Source organism: Pygocentrus nattereri, chromosome 11, assembly GCF_015220715.1.
Source record: "Pygocentrus nattereri isolate fPygNat1 chromosome 11, fPygNat1.pri, whole genome shotgun sequence".
Taxonomy (NCBI): Eukaryota; Metazoa; Chordata; class Actinopteri; order Characiformes; family Serrasalmidae; genus Pygocentrus; species Pygocentrus nattereri.
Genome location: NC_051221.1, coordinates 21368473 through 21389445, shown reverse-complemented (window position 1 = coordinate 21389445; position 20973 = coordinate 21368473). Strand labels below are relative to the sequence as shown.

At 41.2% G+C, this 20973-nt stretch overlaps 1 protein-coding gene across 4 annotated transcripts in view; it reads right to left on the bottom strand.

Moving 5' to 3' along the window:
• The window catches only part of LOC108428821 (BTG3 associated nuclear protein), a 49117-nt gene that overhangs the window by 5248 nt on the left and 22896 nt on the right, over window positions 1-20973 (bottom strand). For all 4 annotated transcript variants that reach the window (XM_017700132.2, XM_017700134.2, XM_017700133.2 and 1 more), the window contains one exon: window positions 785-922. In XM_017700132.2, the coding sequence (XP_017555621.1) occupies window positions 785-922 (138 nt within the window). The remainder of the gene's footprint in view (window positions 1-784; window positions 923-20973) is intronic.

The window sequence follows — 20973 nt, the reverse complement described above, 5'->3', positions numbered from 1 at the left end:
TTAAAATATTTATTGTTTTGCCTTGCCAAATTTATTGTACGTTTGTTAAGAATTTCCAAAAACGGTGATTTCTATGGGCTCAAGCTTATGGGAAAGGAGCTAATGCACAGAGGAAAAGCTTTCAGATAGTTTATTGAAATAATGGATGTCATGTTCTCAAGGCCAAAAGAGAAAAGGACCAGTCAGATTAAAGTTCGACATAAAGTTCAAAAGCCAGGGTCTGTCACAATAAGCGGGTACAGGGGTAATTTGTGTGTGTGTGTAAAGGCACCACTGACTGAAAAATATAGGCACATTTTGGAGCAACAAAAGCAGCCTTCCATACAACCTCCTTTTTAAAAACAGCAAGCTACATTCTGTAAGTAACAGCATGGCTCTGTACTCAGAGCTTGCAGGTGCTAGACTGGCCTGTTTGCAGTCTAGAACTCTCTCCCCTTGAAAATGTATGATGCACTCTGAAGTGCAAAATATGACAATGATGACCCCATATAGCTGCGCAACTGAAGCCAACTCTTTGCCTTCAGTCTCCAATCAATCATTAAATTTTGTGAAAAGGAAATGTAACACACCGGTAAATGTGCTCCTGTGCATTTTGTGGAACGTGCTGCAGGCACCAAATTCCCTAATTACTGTTTTGTTTTAATTAGCATTTCACATGCTGTCTCAACTTTTTTGGACTGAGGTGTGTATATCTAATGTAGATATGAATGACTGACAGCAGTGGTGTTGTCTATGAAAAGATGCCATCGTGGTAAAGAGTATGAGTGTGTGTACATTTCCTTACCTGGACAGCAGTGTGGTCAGTGACAGGCCCCAGTTGGACATACTGAACCTGGATGTCATTGCCTTGCAGAGGAGATGCCTCCACTGCTCCTGTCCCATCAGCAGATGCAACGGCAATGAGCTGGGGCCCTCTTAACACCTAGAGACACAGGGAGAGCGAGAGAGAGAGAGAGAGAGAGAGAGAGAGAGAGAGAGAGAGAGAGAGAGAGAGAGAGAGAGAGAGAGAGAGACACAGGGAGAGAGAGAGCGCAAGAGAGAGCGAGAGAGAGAGAGCGCAAGAGAGAGCGAGAGAGAGAAAGAGAGAGAGAGAGAGTAATGAATAACACAGTGGAGATAATTTGACTGATGCTTTAGTGGAGCATTTTGTGTAGAGTGGTACTTCAACATTATAACAAAGACATGGACAAAAGTTGAAAACTTCACTCATTTCTCATGATGTGTTTCAGTTGCTTGTTCAAGAAGAAAACTGATTAAAAAATAAAAAAAACCTGGCAAAGCACTGTGTACACTCAACTCGCCCAGATTCAAATGTGGCCCACACCTCCTAGCGCAATCAATTACACTTCCATTAGCCTCACCTCTCACATCCTGCCAAGTATGCTTGGAGTATATGAGAGAGAGAGAGAAACACAAAATTCTAACTCTAAAAACTCTAAATCAGAGTTTACTGCCTACATCTACTGTGCTCTCTAATTATCAATATCATCAGTACTTCATCCATACACATCACACACACACACACACACACACACACACACACACACACACAGAAATTCAAAAGAAACCAGTGATGCATGTTCACTTCCTTTACCAAAACATGTATAAAGCATATGCAAGGACACAGGTGTGCAGTCTCTCTCTACCTCCCTCATCCACACACACTCAGAGAAACAGATGCACACATACACAGGAGACCAGGCAATGATTACAGTAACAATGGAAACTAAAAATGTGCTTGTGTGCATTTATAAGTATGGCTTGCATTAGCACAAGCTGTTGACAGGCTGCATGTAGCCGTAACTTGATAAATTAAGATTTTGGTGCTGGCAAGAAAGGATCCCTGAATAACGTAATAGTTTGCCATTTCCAGTGTTTTATGTTATTGTTTTGGAAAACTTGCTTATTACCCTGCCAAGTCAATGGGGCCTCACTTTGTCCAAAGCAGTTTTGATTTGGTAGATCAGATATTTCAAGAGAAAACAGCAGTGTTATGTGAGGTCAGGACCTATATTTTAAAATACACATGACAAAAAAAGTGTACCTTCAAAGTAAAAAGGAGTATCAGCAGCCAGAATGACTGCAGGCACATGCAGGCAGTTGTACTTTAATGTAATTACTTTTGTAGTGTAATGTAAATCACAGTTACTGACTTAATGAGAACTACGTTACTTACACTATGTGACACCAATATTAATCATGCAAGATGCATTTAAAACATACATTTTGTCTGTATTGATTATACATGCTAATACTTGTATATAATTTACATATGCATATACTACCTGTGGCAGCTATAACACAGACCAGACTCAATTTTCATTCAAGAATAGCTCTTGCATTTTTACATTGTATTCATAAAAATATTGAGAAAGCTGTTTTTGATCATTTTAATGAAGCACAGCTGTGTCTTGTTCAACAGCACAGATATCATTCTATGCCTTTTTCATTCTAAATAAAGTACTGAAAGGACTATTTGGATACCTTTATATTTTCCAGTTTGTATGGATTTGTCTGGGTTTCAGAGAGCAACATGGAAGTAATGATTCAAGCTATGACTTATTGGTTCCTGGTAAAGTAATTCAAGTACAGTTTGTGAAAGGAATTTGTCATTTGTAATGGATTTTTACATATAGGGCCATTTATGCTAAAAGCACCTAAGCAAAACTTTAAACTGTGTATTCTTGATCTACATCAAAGTTCCAAAATAACAGCACTACAACAACAGCTCTAGCGGAGCAGACATCTGAAAACACTGTGTGTGACATGCTGGAAATACACTACACTGAAAGTCACTGGGCTCTTGAGAGATGCGAGTTGTGTTTGTGTGTGTGTGCGCACATGACCTGTGTTATAGAGCTCAGGAAAAGTCTCACATCCTAGAGAGCTGATGCATGCACACGCACACACACACACGCACACACACACACACACACACGCGTACACGCACACACACACACACACACACACACAGAGAGTAAGTGAGTGCAAGAGACACAATTAATGAGGAACACAAACACACACACAGTTACATAGTGACTGCTACCTCTGTTTTCGATTTTACACAGAGGCATGCACATGTGGGCCACAATAATAGTAGGCTCTGGCTCATCATCTCACAGACAATAGCATGAGTGCACGTCCTATGACTGACAATCAAGAACATTTGCTCAAAGACTTCATTTATCCAAAGAAAGCATTTAAGGTAGGACAACAGCTGTGTCACATGACTAATAGCTCAATGAGGTCACAACAGGAGGTCCTTTGGGGCTCTCATTATTATCAGCCTCCTGTAGCTCCTAAACTGTCACGACTCTCAGTCTTTTTTTTTTTTTTTGATGACAACAAATAGTGTGATGCTATTCTCACCAGCTGGGCAGAGAACTGCCATCCAGTCCCAATTAGGAGGAGAGGGAATCTGTTTCTCAGCACAAAATCCCACACTAACCTCAATTAAAGATGCAGTGCAGGCCCAGGCTCCCCCTCCCACTGCACCCCCAACCTTGGCTTTGAAGCTGTGAGTCACTGGCTTGTTTCGAGGTTGTGCCGAACCCTTGCAGTGCCCAGTGTGTCTCCAATGGTAAAGAGAAAAGCTGCCAGCTTCACCACAGTGTCTCCTGTTCCTTAACCAAACCACGGCACAACCAGTCAGACCCCTATGGTAACAATTAGGGTAAGCAAACTATGCTAGCTGACTTAAAATGTATGCAGTGAGGCGCAGAGTGGTCCAAAACAAAAATATGTGAATAAAATGTATATGTGAGGTCTGGTAAGACCTGCCAGTTTAAATGTCTATAAATCAAAAATCAAGGTCAAACCATGAAAACAGTCCATGACCATTATTCTACTCCCAGCAAACTTTGCAGTTGGTACTTGGGCAGGTAGCATTTTCCTGACTTCATCCAAATCCAAATTTGCCAGATGCTGACACATGATTCATCAGTTCAGAGAACACATTACTTTTATGCATTACATGCTTCAGCACCCAGCGGTCATGTACTAGGAGCTTGTATAGCTTACTGCTTATTTTTGAGGTGCCGTTGTTCCTAGACCGTCCAAAAAATAACAGCACTTACGGGTGACTAGGGTAGTTCTAGCAGGGTAGACATATAAAAACTGACATGCGGGATATGTGCTACATTGAAAGTCACTGGGCTCTTCAGTAAGACACATAATGCAGCCCTATAAAGAAATGATCATACAGCTACAAAAATATGAGTGTTCATAAAAAAGAGAGATAGCTGGGCAAAAAAAAACAGTAAATTATTAAAGTCATTACGACAAAAAGCAGCTGGACAGACTGGACAGCCTTTCACCAATGTAAGAGATTTACTGGTCTGAGTGGCTTGAGAGCCTCTGATATTATGGCTCTTTTTCCATTGACCCTAGACCACAGGATTTTCGGTGTGCTAGACACAAAACAGCAGCAGAAAAAAAATCTACATCTAGAACTATACTGAGACCATTTTCACACATGCATAATTGGTCATTTCTGAAAATCACCATAGAATTCCAAGGTTTGACCCTTGTCTTTCTAATCAAAAAAGAATCCAAGTATTACAAAAGGTACAGAGGCCAGAATTACACAGCTCAGGAGTTATTCTTGTGAAATAGGTCTACCTTTTGATTGGTGTAAGAAAATAAACATTGCAGGATTATATTTTTGCACCAACTGTCAAGAAAAAGAAAACTACTAGCAGGCCATAGCCAGAAGAAACAACACATGTGTTAGTTCCAGCTGTATCCTTCTGCAATTCAAGTTTAAACATGTATTCACAGGTATTACATTTTCTTAAATGTTAACCTATTACTATTACAGATCTTTTGCTGACTGTATATTTAAAAAGCACATAAAAAACAATATTTAAACGGCACAGCTTAAATCTATTAGTAAGACACTGGTGAGATTCTTTGACATATGCTCTTAAGTGCTACAGTTACCTTTGAAAGTATTAGAACATGTTGAAATTTTTAGTTCAGCACTATAGAGCAGCATATTATTTTTGGTGCACCCTATATATTTATAAGAAATCAGAAATAAAGGGAGAAATGGTATAATCTCATACTAAGAAATGATCCTTTTCCATTTTCAGGAGGAAATGCAGGATTAGATTCAGACAGAAAAAAAGATTTCAGTGCTGTAACAAGTCTAGACTGAAATAACACACACCAACACTGTGTGATTGCTGTGTATTTCCTCCTGAGTGGTAATAGAGTTTTTGAGTAGTTTGAGAATAATAGTCTATTTTTAAATGCTTGTCTTGTAGTTCAGATCCCAGGACTGATAGTGTATTCTTTTTTGCACCCAATGTTTTGCTGCTCTGCTGGTGACAGTGTGCTGCTTCCAGATCAGGCACTGTTAATCTGCTAAATGGATTTTTTAACATAAATTAACAGAATAATTGCATGATAATGACATTCACGCACATAGAGGAGTAAGGAAACTTACTGTTTGTGTATTAAGTCCCCAACAGCTCATAATTATTTACCAGAAATTCTAATGCTGGTATAGATAGCCTCAACGAGTGCAGCATTGTCTACTGTGCTGTGTCTACTGCATATTTCACTATAGTTTTTTGAGAAAATGTTTACAGTAAGCTCTGTTTGCCAAGGTTTATGTTTGTAGTGATGGCACTTAAAGAGGCTGAAGGTGCAATAACAAGCTCTAGCTACCTCATTGACCCAGTCATTGTCAGTCAGCTCTCAACATGCTGCACACGTGCGTAAAATAATACACTGAATGAAAGCACATGAGACTATTAATACAAAGGCCAATAGACCAGTGGACAGGTGAGACATCCAAGGTAAGACATAAGTAATACATAATACAATTAAAAAATTTTTTTGTGTTAAGATACAAAAAAGTCATTAAGATGTAAACAAAGCTAATTTAGAGTGTTTTCATGTGAAAAACGTCAGTGTAGAGGCATTTACCAAGTCAGATTTCTTTACAGTGGTGGCGATATCAACGAGGCAACTATAGCCATTTTATTCCTTTTAAACCACCGGTGAACCTACATGAATCTTTTGAGCTTTTATATGTTATGTTGATAACAGTAAAATAATGGTAAATCTGAAATGAGATATTTTGCCTTACAGCAGCATCATGTATACAACAGCATTTAGGGCCACTGTTAGATGAAAAAAAAGGACAGACTTGGAGGAAACTGTTTGTTTTGTTGAAGGAGACTTGCAGGCAGGGTCGTCGGTGGCTACATCTCTGTGCCATTTAAAGAGGGCATGAAGTGTCACAGACAATGAGAGTGATAAATCAAAATGATCAATATGCAAAGAGAGAGCAGTAAGTGGAACTCCAGTGTGCCAGTTCAGCAACCGAGACCCCAACGTGTTATGGCAGCCGCCCTACAGTTAGCCTACTATGTCCTCCAAATATTAGACTTTTTTCTCAAATTACTGACTTTTTTTCTTGAAATATTATGACTTTATTCTCAAAGTCTACTTTTTTATTTTTATTATCAGTGGCCCTAAAATGTCATCATATCCTGTATGTACCTCTTCACCATGAATGGATTAAAAAAACATGGTTTAGAGCAAAACGTTTCTCTCAAAACTATTGCGAAACAATGTCTCAGTGTCATTTGATGCAATAACTTTCTGTGAGGGAGCTTTTAGAGGCATTAAAGTCTTCACATGTCTGGTTCCTATCACCATCAATGTGAACAATTCTGACTCAGTAAGTTTCTCTAGAATAACACATTTCAAATCAAACTTGAATGACTTTGTTTATATGTGAACAATTTAATTATGCTAAGATAAAATAAAAAATAAAAAAAATACAGATTTCCTCCTCTTTAAGGATGATTACTATTCCAGGTACATTTTTGCTCCTAAAACTGGCCGATCTTTGGTAAATATTAATACCTGTAAATATCTATATGTGATTGTTCCAATTTTGATGGTGGACATTTCATCTGTGTGATTATGAGGTTAGAAAACCTGGTCCAAATGTGAGTGCATAGAAATATTGTTAACAGATCTGAGTTTCAGAGGTCACTCAAATGAAGAGCATATTCAGGGAGAAGGTGGGAGAACAGCAAACCCTCTATCCAATTCAGCAGAGATCACACACAAAAGCTCATGCACACACAGCTTGGAGGATTTGTTTTACATTTCCCATTTCAAATTCCACCACTAATCTGGTCCTCAGGGTTTCAATGAGGCAACGCCTGAAAAACAATAACACTGAGAAACTAACAGTCACTCATACGCACACACCCTGTGTGACCCTAGACCTAGAATGCTCTATGTCTCTCTCAGCCTGTTGTCCAAATGTGTGTTTGTGTGTGTCATCCCCTATGCATCTGCCTGTGTGTGTGCATGTATGTGTGTGTTTCAGAGACTTTACAATTGACAAACAGTTCTCTGAGCAAGCACAATAAAACCAGCAGGAACTGTAAACCCATGATTGAGACCCAGTGGCATTTTCAGCTGCAAGGGTTCAACACAATGAGGATTTTATGAGCCTTGGAAGCATGTTTACGATTTCTGAGCGTTGAAAGCCGCTCTCGACGACAAACTTCCGGTGCCAAGACAGCTCCCAAATCAGCTCAGCGTTCCTCACTCTCTCCCCAGCTCCAGCCATCATGAGGACAAAGTTCCCACACTTTTAAAGAGAGACAGGCTAATTCAAAACATACATCCAATAGAGATGTACTTCTGCTTGCAATGTCACCCAACCAACACAACAAATTTAAGCTCATCCATTTAAGTAATTACAGGTCCAGATAGGCACTTACAGAAAAAAAACGCAATGACCACAACACACAAGCACACAAGGGATAGTAAAATGTGAAGAGTAATATGCAGTTTCCAGACAACCTGGTTCTGACACAGTACAACAAACATGCCAAGTATATTACGGAAAAGTTATTAAGACAAACAAATATAAAAAATAAATAAAACGACACAATACCACCAACAGCAACAACAATAACAATAAACAGTGACGCAACACCCACTCAATTTCGATTCTAATTTCTTGTTGGATTATTTTTTAAGTTGAGCCACCAAAACACATGGTTAACTGCTAAGATTTCAAATGAACTTTTCCATACCAGAAAGGTTAAAAATGCACTCCAACAAAATTTTCTAAATATTTTCTTAATAATTAAGTCATCAAGATGTAACAAAAGGCATTTTAAAAAGTGTTTTGAACTGAGCTGGTTTACACAGAGAAACTTACCAACTCAGGGATCTTTCCAATAGTGGTGAGGACCGGGAGCTGACAAATTTATTTACTATCCAAACCACCAGTGAACATGTGTGTCTTTTGAGTTTATGCAATTTGCAATAGCTGATTTCCAGACAACCTGTTCTAACACAGGTTAACAAACATACCAAATATATTCTTAAAAGTGGTAAAGGAAAACAGAAAGAAGATTTTTTTTTTTTAAAAGAAACAATACCATCATCGACAACAACAATAAACAGTGACACAACACCTAGGGGCTCTAGCTCACCTTGTGCAATTTCCTGTATGATTCATGACAGCCTATACAGAAATACACTTACTCTTCCTATCCTGGAGATTAAACAGTTCTGAAAATCCAAATGGCTGGTACCCTCATTCTACTGCACTATTCCAGTCTGTCAACCTCTTGGCAACCATGACAGACTGCTATGAGGATGACCCAAGAAACAGTTGTGGTCAAAGACTACAACTTTTCAAGCAGACACAAAGTTAGATCATCAGGTCTGCTTTATCTATTTAGTCCAGCCACTGGGTACAGGATGAGTCAAGTACACTGAATAATCAAGTGAGCCGAGACCCACACACAGAGTAAGTTGGTTGCTAGGACCAAAAACAAACAAAAGAGAATGGGGTTTGAATAAATCTTTCGGTTATGCAGTAATGCTTTCAGCAGTAACACAGGACACCAAACACATCGAGCAACTGGAGCAAAGATGCCGGAGAAAAAAAAACAACAGCAGCTTAATGCAAAAAACATTCAGCCAGGTCCTGCATCGAAACACAATAACCAACTGTGCAAACAAGCCTCTTCCCAAGCATTTCTCTTTATCTGTGTTCCAATGTCTTTGCTACACATGAATCTCACTAAATGCAATTATGAAAGATAAATAAAAACATGAGATACAACAAAAACGGACTGAAAGAGACAAAGCCAGGAAAGTTGTGAACTTCAGCGCTGCATGAACATGCAAACTTTGCTATTCGAACTTTAGCAATAGGCTACAGTGCATGTAGATGAAACTACACTTTCTTTCAGAATTAGGTCAGATGCATCCCTTCTAATCCATGATGTTGAGAAAGCTAACAGTGGGCCAGCATGTGAAGCATGGGCATTACCAGAATATAACTGAAAAAGTCCCTCTGTACATAAAAAAAAAACAATGCACTGAAATGTTTACATCATTTCCAAATGAATAATACATATATCACATCAACATAATTATTGCCAAAAGTAAATAAACTTGAAGACTATTGTAATATTTTATTCACTTGGTAATTAGGAACACATTTAAGTCAAGAAAATGAATTGCTTCACTTTTTCAGTGTAACAGAATGGAGACTCATCAGTTACCAGTACATCAGTTTTCCCTTTCAGTTTCTTATTTTCTTCCTTAAAATTTAAGATTCCTACAAAACAAAGGGTTACAATCACCGTTTACAGCTCCCTCCAGCACCGCAAGTTTGCAAAGTTACAAAAAAGAGCTTCCTCCCTGTTTCTACAGCCATCAACAGTCAACAACATCTGCAGCAGACAGACCATGAGCCAGAACAGATGGAGAGAAGCTGCTGAGAGAGAGAGAGAGAGAGAGAGAGAGAGAGAGAGAGAGAGAGAGAGAGAGAGAGAGAGAGAGAGAGAGAAATCAAAGACAGATAGAAAGGCAGAATGAATTCAGCACAGACGGGGAAAAAGCATGAAAAAGAGAAAACAAGCAAGCAAAGACCTAGAGGTCAAAGCACAAAACACAGATAATCTGAAAATAATCTACAATCCATCTGATAAACTCCAGAGCATGTCTGAAAGCTTGCTTTGCTGCACAGGCCAAACAAAAGTTGAGTGAGAACACACTCATTAAACCTTTTCTCTGACTGGGCTACCTGGAAGAAAAGGATATCACTCCTGACTCTTGCAAGTGTAACTTGAGGTTTAATTGTTTCCAGCTAACCGTTTCTTTGCTGCAGCAACAGCCTCTACTCTTCTGCAAAGTCTCGACACTGGATGTGAGACATTGCTGTGAGGATTTGATTGTACTCGACAATAAGCTTGTGTGTGGCTGCTATAGAGCGTCTCTTTCTATTGTTTAGTTATGATACCAAGGAACTGAGGTGCAGACCTACACATATACCATATATTCCTGACATGCAATAGAATTAACCCCTTCAGAGTTTAAGGGGTTAAAACCTTTGAATTACATAAACACACACAGGATATCTGGCAAAATGTGTCGGTAAATTCATCTCCACTCCCAACTCACTTCTACAACATCCTTTCTTCCCCTATAAATCCTTGCCAGCTTTCAGCTTAAAACACCCCACACTTTCTCTAAATATCTTTCCCTAATCTGTAGCTGTAAACCTGTTAAAGCAGATTGTTCCCAGTGCTGTGCAAACTCCCCTTTCAATCCACCCACAGGCATCAATAAAAGTTCTTCAGCGGGTAGAGAGGGCAAGGCATGTAAAGCCCTGACTAAATCTTTCAGGAGCCCTGAACTCTTTTGCTCGACTGCTTCTTCACATGCACTCCACGGTTCTCTGAAGAATTCCCCAAGAATCCAACCATTTAAAGCTCTGCCTCAATTAGGATAAAAGGTCAATGATCAAGGAAGGTCAATGAAGTTTTTCAGGGATACCTGTAAACATCAGTCTGAAGTCTGTCCACAAAAAAGTCTCCAAACAGACCGAGCCTGGTTTTATGATAAAACCAACATCAGCTAAACAACAGCCAATCAAGCTCAGGCAAGCATCCAGCTGACAAAAATAATGACTATAATTTACTACAAATTTAACAACACAACTACGGCAAGCAGCCATGCGTGCTCTCAAGACCAAAACAATCCAGCTTTATATTGTTTGTCAAAGAGCGTTTTATCAAATTTGGACCTTTCTGTGCGCAATGACAACTTTGTCATGTTTCTAATTAACTGGTGGTTTCAGTTGTATTTGTTTGCAATGATATACAAGACAAAACTAAAGGTGAGGACGAATACTCAAGTTTTTAGTATCTGTACTGAAATCACTATTCAGGTGTTCACTGCGTTTCATTATGGGGAGAAAATATAAAAGCTAATAATTCAATGAAACACATCTTATCTTTTGACAGGATCAGCAAAAGCAACAGTTTAGCTTGTGTTTGTAAGTAAATGTATTATACTGTATTTTGCCACAACAAAACATGCACTTTTCCTAAGATGCATTATGTAAAAGACAGATAAGGCTGAACGAGTCTTAAACGTTTCTTATTCACAGCATCTGCAGTATGACCTGCTCTGCCAAGGGGTTTTCACTAAATAAAGCAGCTGATGTTAGCTAAGGCAGGAAACAATGAAAAGATACTTCTTTGACAGACTAACATGCAGCCACATTGTCCCTTGAGGAGAGGTACCTCATGCAAAAGACAACAAGTCCTTGTCAGCATCTGGTGTTATACCAATTTGCCCAGTGTTAACTCAATATTTCAAGAGACAGCCTCTTACTTATCCAGCTTGAAAACATGCCAATTTACATTAGCTATTTTTGAATATATAAACATGTTTTCAAACCTATTCCTCAACATACTGCTAAAGTTTTGTGCTTGTTTCAGTCTCTTGGGTATCACCTAAAAAATACGCCTACCCTGTCAAAAAAAAGGACACTGTCCAGGTAAATTTCTGTCCCCCAAGGTACAATCTAAATATTTTAAAAGGTATACTATAGTCATTTTCCCAGGTGAAATGGGCGTATTTTTATCTTTTCATAACCTAACATAAAAATAATTAAAGTAGAAAAATAAATTAAATAGTCAAGACTGGGTCTATGGCGTCAATGCGAAAATGCAAATATGACTGCAACAGAACATATTACAGAATATAAACACAATATTGTGTTTTCTAACAAAAGATGTGTTTTTAAAGAAAGGTAATGAAGATGTACCAGTAACAGTGTTTGTACTCCAAAACTCCCATTGTATCCCCATTCCCCGACTTGTATGGATATCAAAGTCAGAATGCACACCCCTAGTCGTAACAACTCAATATATTTCAGTGTACTGTAATATCAGTACTGCTCCAAAGGGGATTTTTAACAATCTGTGGTTCCATTCAAATCTTTTGAGCTGTATTTGTCTGAGACAGTGCCTCACCTCACCTCTGTGCACAACAGTGACTACACGTTTCCCATGGAAGATGTTGGATGGTGACGTAAGTAAGCAATAAGTGCCTTTGTCATTTTTGCAACAGTGGATGATTTTACAGCTTTTTGCTCCAATACTTATTGCTCCCTCCAACTGGAAGCAAAACAAAAGATGAGAAGCTTCCATCTCGCTCTCCACTCATGTCAACAGGCAGAGACAGCCAGTCCGTGATATTGTTAACAAAGCAGAGAGAGAAATAGAGGGATTGAGAGAGAGAGAGGGAATGAGAGGGATTGAGAGAGAGAGAGAGAGAGAGAGAGAGAGAGAGAGAGAGAGAGAGAGAGAGAGAGAGAGAGAGAGAGAGAGAGAGAGAGAGAGAGAATGCATGTGTCTCGCTCCTTGGCTCCCACCAGTGTATAGCTAAAGGGCCAGCTGGCTGGTTGGCCCTCTGGAGCAGACACACACAGAAACGCTACTAGAGACATCTGGAGTCCCTTACCCACAAACCCAGGGAGCCAGACTCCAAACGCCTGCCTGAAGCAGTGAACTATAGCAAGGGCATCAGGTTCTTTCAGGTCCCTGGCTCCACCAAGCAAACACAAGCATGAGTGCATGGACAAATCCATGTGAACCAAAAGCACACGCACACCCACATCTCGATGATATTCAACACTCATGAATTTTCAAGATCCAAAATCCAGTGGCGTAGACCTAATAAAAAAATTTATTAATTAAAAAAAAGTGGGTTTACTACATATCTGTGCCAGTCCAGCATACATGGTCAACAAATTAACTTAATAAATGAATCAATTTTATTGTTTACAACCCCTTTCTTACATAACAAAAAAATCACCTGACATCAATGATTAGTAACAGCCCTCTTGTTTATGAACTTGGCTGCTTCCTTTTTGACTAGTAAGCATGTACTCTATTAAACATCAAACAAAATTTTTTTGTAGGACTGTAGGACGCTACATATACTGCCACTGAGTGTTAACTGGTTGGCAAGCTGAGTGAAGCGGTTTGCATGCACATGAACGTACGTGAGGCACTGTTAGAATGTCCTGTAGTTGGAGTTCAAAAGCTCTCAAAATTGAATATCAGTGTTGAAATGGTTTTGCTGTTCTGTGATAGTGGATTTTTCTACATAAAAAATAATCAAGTCTCTACAAACTATGTTTTTGCACAAAAGCTCCATAAGATTCTAGAGTGCCTATAGTGTCTCACAAACCTGCAAGAAATTATTTGGCAATTCCCCTCACTACACATGAAACTCTCATGTAGTGTTTTTCTTCTCCCTGATGTGTGAGGTGTCCATCCATCCATCCATCCATTATCTTCCGCTTGTCCGGGGTTCGGGTCGCGGGGGCAGCATCCTAAGCAATGAAGCCCAGACCTCCCTTTCCCCAGCCACTTCCACCAGCTCTCCAAGGGGGATTCCGAGGCGCTCCCAGGCCAGCTGGGCGATATAGTCGCGCCAGCGTGTCCTGGGTCGTCCCCGGGGTCTCCTCCCAGGTGGACTCACCTGTGACACCTCCCGAGGGAGGCGTCCAGGAGGCATCCTAACCAGATGCCCGAACCACCTCAGCTGGCTCCTCTCGACGTGAAGAAGCAGCAGCTCTACTCCGAGTCCTTCCCGGATGACTGAACTTCTCACCCTATCTCTAAGGGAGAGTCCAGACACCCTGCGGAGGAAACTCATTTCGGCCGCTTGTATTCGCGATCTTATTCTTTCGGTCATTACCCAAAGCTCATGACCATAGGTGAGGGTGGGAACGTAGATCGACCGGTAAATCGAGAGCCTTGCCTTATGGCTCAGCTCTTTCTTTACCACAACAGACCGGTAAAGAGCCCGCATCACTGCTGACCCAGCACCAATCCGCCTGTCAATCTCCCGCTCCCTTGTACCATCACTCGTGAACAAGACCCCGAGATACTTGAACTCCTCCACTTGAGGCAAGAGCCTATCCCCGACCCAGAGAGGGCTCTCCACCCTTTTCCGCCTGAGAACCATGGTCTCGGATTTAGAGGTACTGATTCTCATCCCAGGCGCTTCACACTCGGCTGCAAACCGATCCAGCGAAAGCTGAAGTTCGCGGCCTGATGTCCCCAATAGGACCACATCATCTGCAAACAGCAGTGATGTGACCCTGGGGTCACCAAACCGGACACCCTCCATCCCCTGACTGCGCCTAGAAATTCTATCCATAAAAATTATGAATAGAATCGGTGACAAAGGGCAGCCCTGACGGAGTCCAACTCTCACTGGGAACGAGTCTGACTTACTGCCGGCTATGCGAACCAAACTCCAGCTTTGTTTGTACAGGGCCTGAATGGCTCGTAGCAAAGAGCCATGTACCCCGTACTCCCGAAGCACCTCCCACAGAATACCCCGGGGAACACAGTCGAATGCCTTCTCCAGATCCACAAAGCACATGTGGACTGGTTGGGCAAACTCCCATGAACCCTCCAGAATCCTGGAGAGGGTGAAGAGTTGGTCCAGTGTTCCACGACCAGGGCGGAACCCGCACTGTTCCTCCTGGATCCGAGGTTCGACTATAAGCCGGACTCTCTTCTCCAGTACCCCTGCATAGACCTTGCCAGGGAGGCTGAGGAGTGTGATTCCCCTGTAGTTGGAACACACCCTCCGGTCGCCTTTTTTAAAAAGAGGCACCACCACCCCAGTCTGCCAATCCAGTGGCACCGCCCCCGATGTCCACGCAATGTTGAAAAGGCGTGTCAGCCAAGACAGCCCCACAACATCCGGAGCCTTGAGGAACTCAGGGCGGATCTCATCCACCCCTGGAGCCTTGCCACCAAGGAGCTTCTTAACTACCTTAGCGACTTCGGCCTCAGTAATGGACAAGCCTATTCCCATGTCCCCAGACTCAGCCTCCTCACTGGAGAACGTGTCGGTGGGATTGAGAAGGTCCTCAAAGTATTCCTTCCACCGCCCAATGACGTCTTCAGTCGAAGTCAGCAGCACACCATCTCCACTATATACAGTGCTAGTGGCACACTGCTTTCCCCTTCTGAGTCGCCTGACGGTTTGCCAGAATCTTTTCGGAGCCGACTTAAAGTCACTTTCCAAGGCCTCACCAAACTCCTCCCATACACGGGTTTTTGCCTTGGCAACAACTGAAGCCGCAGATCGCTTGGCCTGTCGATACCTGCCAGCTGCCTCTGGTGTCCCACAGGCCAACCATGCCCGGTAGGACTCCTTCTTAAACTTGACAGCATCTCTCACCTGGGGTGTCCACCACCGGGTTCGAGGATTACCGCCCCGACAGGCACCAACTACCTTACGGCCACAGCTACAGTCAGCCGCTTCAGCAATGGAGGAACGGAACATGGCCCATTCTGAGTCAATGTCCCCCACCTCCCCCGATATCTGGTCAAAGTTCTGACGGAGGTGTGAGTTGAAGATCGATCTGACAGGTTCTTCTGCTAGACGTTCCCAGCAAACCCTCACTATGCGTTTGGGCTTGCCTGGTCTGACCGGCATCTTCCCCCACCACCTGATCCAACTCACCACCAGGTGGTGATCAGTTGACAGCTCAGCTCCTCTCTTTACCCGAGTGTCCAAAACACATGGCCGCAAGTCCGATGACACGACTACAAAGTCAATCATTGAACTGCGGCCTAGGGTGTCCTGGTGCCATGTGCACTTATGGACATCCTTGTGTTCAAACATGGTGTTCGTGATGGACAAACTGTGGTTTGCACAGAAGTCCAAAAACTGAACACCACTCGGGTTCAGATCAGAGAGGCCATTCCTCCCAATCACACCCCTCCAGGTCTCACTGTCATTGCCCACGTGAGCGTTGAAGTCCCCCAGTAGGACAATAGAGTCTCCAGGAGGAGCACTTTCAAGCACCCTTCCCAAGGACTCTAAGAAGGCTGGGTACTCTGAACTGCTGTTCGGTGCATAAGCACAGACAACAGTCAGGACCCGTTCCCCAACCCGAAGGCGTAGGGAAGCTACCCTCTCGTCCACCGGAGAAAACCCCAACATACAGGCACCGAGTCGAGGGGCTATGAGAAAGCCCACACCTGCCCGCCGCCTCTCACCATGGGCAACTACAGAAAAGAATAAAGTCCAGCCCCTCTCAAGGAGATTGGACCCAGAGCCCAAGCTGTGTGTTGAGGTGAGCCCGACTATATCTAGCCGTTATCTCTCAACCTCGCGCACCAACTCAGGCTCCTTCCCCGCCAGTGAGGTAACGTTCCAAGTTCCAAAAGCCAGTTTCAGCAACCGAGGATCAGAACGCCAAGGCCCACGCCTTCGGACACTGCCCGATCCACAACGCACCGAACCCCTACTACTGCCCCTCCCATTGGTGGTGGGTCGATGGGAGGGGGGACTCATGTAACTCCTTCGGGCTGGGCCCGGCCGGGCACCATGAGTAAATGCCCGGCCACCAGACGCTCGCTGGCGAGCCCCTCCCCCAGGCCTGGCTCCAGGGTGGGGCCCCGGTAACCCTGTTCCGGGCAGGGTACACAAGTCCTGTTTTTCTGTCTTCATAGGGGTTATTATGGATCACACTTTGTCTGACCTGTCACCTAGGACCAGTTTGCCATGGGAGACCCTACCAGGAGCTTTTGCTCCAGACAACATAGCTCCTAAGATCATTCAAGCACGCAAACCCCTCCACCACGATAAGGTGGTGATCCAAGGAGAGGGTGTGAGGTGTCTTGGAATAAAAATGATGTGTACACATTTAAAAAACACCTCTTTAGAAATCATTTCACAGAGATGGCTTTGTGAAAAAAAAGTGATTATAAAGTATATGATGGGCCTATACACCAAACTGCACCACTGCCAAAATCTATACAGCAACGTGCAAAAGGCTTAGGCACCTAAGCAAACTGGGCAGTAAGGGTGATTATATCACTAAAAACACTTTTTAACATTTGAATAAATGCATGAAAACATTAACACATTAAAAAGTAACAAGAATTTCTTGTTTGCAAAACAAAGTTGATATCTTTACAGCTACCTCTTCTTCACCAGGGTATGTTTTGTTTTTTCCATCTGAATTAACATGACCAAATTGTAAGGCAAATTATTCAGTAACTGCATGAAATAAATGTAATTTTTTATTTATTTGTAAATGCTCCCCTCAAATTAACAGAAAATGCATTTTATGATCATACAGATATTGTCTTATGCTTACAATTTACGGCCGAAAGCCAAAAATCTTAGATGCTCTTTATATTTTTTTATAAAAATATTTTTTACAGAGTATATCACTGAATATATCACTACGTACATCACCATCTGTTTATAGTTTATATCCCAGATTTGTGAAAAAAATGGGTAAACTTTCAGTAGACAATAACATTTTGAGTTCAGCTTCTTTTATTATAAGGGTTTAAAGTTACATTTCCCATCTATTTGATTGGAAAGTGGACAGTTACAGCTCTCATATGACACCTACCTTTTGAATGTAGCTTATAAAACATGCAAGTTATGAAGAATATGATGAAGTACATTCTGGAACCACCGGTGGTCTCAAGGAGTTGAAAAGGTTAAAAGGACACAGGTTTGGATTGCTAGACTTCACACGGACGGACCCAATCATCACATGGATTTATCAAATTTCATCACCAGGACATCTAATTTAAGTTCATGAAGTACTCATTAGTCAAACCAGGTATCGGACATTAACTACAAATAATACCGCCTTCCTCATGGAGAGGTGTGGATATTAGGGGTCACATCTGAGGAAAACATGAGAGAGAAAAAAAAACTGTTGTCTGGCATAATGTATCCAATCAAACATGTTTTTTGGTGTTTGTGAGAAACACATAAATAAACAAGGGCCTGCATTAGTTTCCAAAGCAAGGAAAGGTAAGAACATGATGAGGTTGAACAATGCAGTTGGCAAAAAGCACAATGCCCAGTCATATCATTTCACTCACTCACTCTCGCACACACACCTTGAGATGACAACTCTCATCAGAATGCTTTTCATTTTCTTTTTGATGCACAAGTCAAACAAACATGACTCATAAATGAGTCCTGCCCAAAACATCACATTTGTTTGGAATGAGTGATGTTTCTGTACAAGGAAACACAGTGTGTGGACCCACACTGGTCCTGTAGTAATCTAAACGCATTCTGAATGTGTGTCTATAGTGAAATTGCAACAGGTGCCGAGAGCGCAGTACACCCACGGCCAACTTTGCAGACAAGCTGCCAGAAAGCAGTTAGTTATGTGTAAAACCATCAATTTTTTTTATATAATAAACTTGTTATACACAATTTCTGATCATTTTCATTTCTATTTTCACTTGTTAAGTACAGAAAGTTGCTTATTTGAAAAGATTTCACTGCTCTGCTTAATCTAAACACGCCATGGAATCATGCAGTGTATTTTTAAGAGCCAATCAGAATATGTCTGATACATTCAACACATCAAATCATTGCTTGTTACTGCATGAAATGCATTTTTGGTTTAATGACAAATGGAAATAAACATCATATACTCATCACTGCTTTTCACAAAGTAGCGACAATTTTTACTGCATGATTACTGTATTTTTTAGCTTGAAAGACATTCACTGTTCAAATACACTTTTTGTACTGTATCTAGATTTTCTTGCTTACACCGTCAGGGTCTCATACTATGTATTTGCTTTATATATACACATATTTGTTAAGCATTATTGTTCAAGTCACCGATGACATGTGCACCAATGAACCACTCTACCAGAGGTTACTAATAGTCTGGACCCAGACACTGTCCTATACGGACCTGGATCTATAATCAATAAATTATGGAAAATTGTTTAATTTTCACAGGGTGGTACTATTTTAATCAGCATAATTTTTCCAGCCTTTATGGTTCCGCTTTACTATCTGGGGAAACTTACAGATCAATTGTATGCGTTGTAAAATATCACATGTGACGCTACTAGCCAAACAAATCTGTGCATTAGGATGAGCACTGAGACTCGAGCGAGTGGTGCACACACAGGGGAGGGACGAGGTGAGAAACAGCAGTTGGAGAAGAAAGTGAGTCAGAGGGAGGTTATTTCACATGGTGTGTTCTAAAAAGAGAAAATAAATTCAGTAGATGACTACATACGCTGCTGATATACATACTAGGCTACATCAGTATACAGTATATGCCACTGAATCACAATGCAATTACACATTATGATGTTCCAGACCTCTGCCTGAGGAAACTTTCTCTAACTGGACCTTACTGAATTTTAATTAAATATCCCTGCCCTGTAACATCACGGATACTGTTTTCTTTTTTTCTTTTTTTTTAAACTGTGCGCTGATTACAAGCCAGATGGTGCTTCTCCTCCTTAGCCCAGAGGATGCAGCGTCCATGATTTCCAAAAATTATTTCAAATTTTAATTCACCACAGGTCTACATCTCCTTAGATGCAAAATGAGCTCAGGCCCAGAGAAGGCAGTGGCATTTCTGGATCCTCTTATATATATGGTATCTTCTTTGAACAAAATTTTAACTTACATTTGTGTATGCAGCAATGAACTGTGTTCACAATGAGTGGTTGTCAGAAATGTTCTTGAGCCCATGCAGTGACTTCCACTACAGAACTATGTCTGTTCTTAATGCAGTGCCACCTGAGGGCCCGAAGATCACAGCCAGCCACTGTTGTCTTTTGGCCTTGTACCTTGCATTCAGACTTTTCTCCATTCTCTGAATCTGTTAATGATATTATGTAGTGAAGATGATGAAATCCCTAAGTTCTTTGCTATTTTCCACTGAGAAACATTATTCTTGAATAATAATTATTGTCCTTGATTACTAATATCGGTATTTGTCCTAAAAAATTTTTTTGGTCAAACCTTGTTAAAAATTGTTAAAAGTAAATACTAATATACATAAAATCACTACTTTTTGTATAACCTCTATTGTTATTTATTCTAATACTAGCTGTTTTCTTAGCAAAACTCATCACCCAGATAAATAGCTTTTTAAATGTACCTTTCTCAGGTGCTTAAAACATTTGCAAAGTATGTATGTACACAAGCAAACTCATTCCCAATCACCCTCTTTAAGAAGTCAACTTATACTATCATTATGCCATGACACATTACACTGAACAGTCTCTTCCACAACCTCCTATGAATTCTCGAGTCTGAGAGTTTCTGGACAAAACCTCTGATCCCACCAGTAACCTAAATCCACATATGAAATAGGAGCTGTTCCATTAGGAGATAAACATCACACACACTACACTGTAACCTTAGCTCTCCTGTCAGCAGTTAAATTTTTTCTTACGTTTGGAAAAAATAAATAAATTAACACTGCTACTCTTTCTGTCATGATGCCATTGGGAAGATGGACAAATTAACTGAGGGTCTAAAAGGTAAAGCTCCAGAGGTTCAGTTATGGCAGCCACTGGATCACAAGTTAAATCCTAGAGAATTTAAGTTCTTAAGCAGGTACTTAGCCTACTAAGACTGAAAGCATCTGGTTTTAATGTTAACATTCAAGAAACCTGAAGCTCTGTCTCACAAACACGCACACATATGTACAAACGCACACACACGCGCACACACACACACACACACACGAGTACAGCAGAAAGCGGAAGTGACATCAGTGCGATTGGACATGGATTCCCAGAACAGAACACATACACACATACTTTTAAGGTGCTGTAAAAC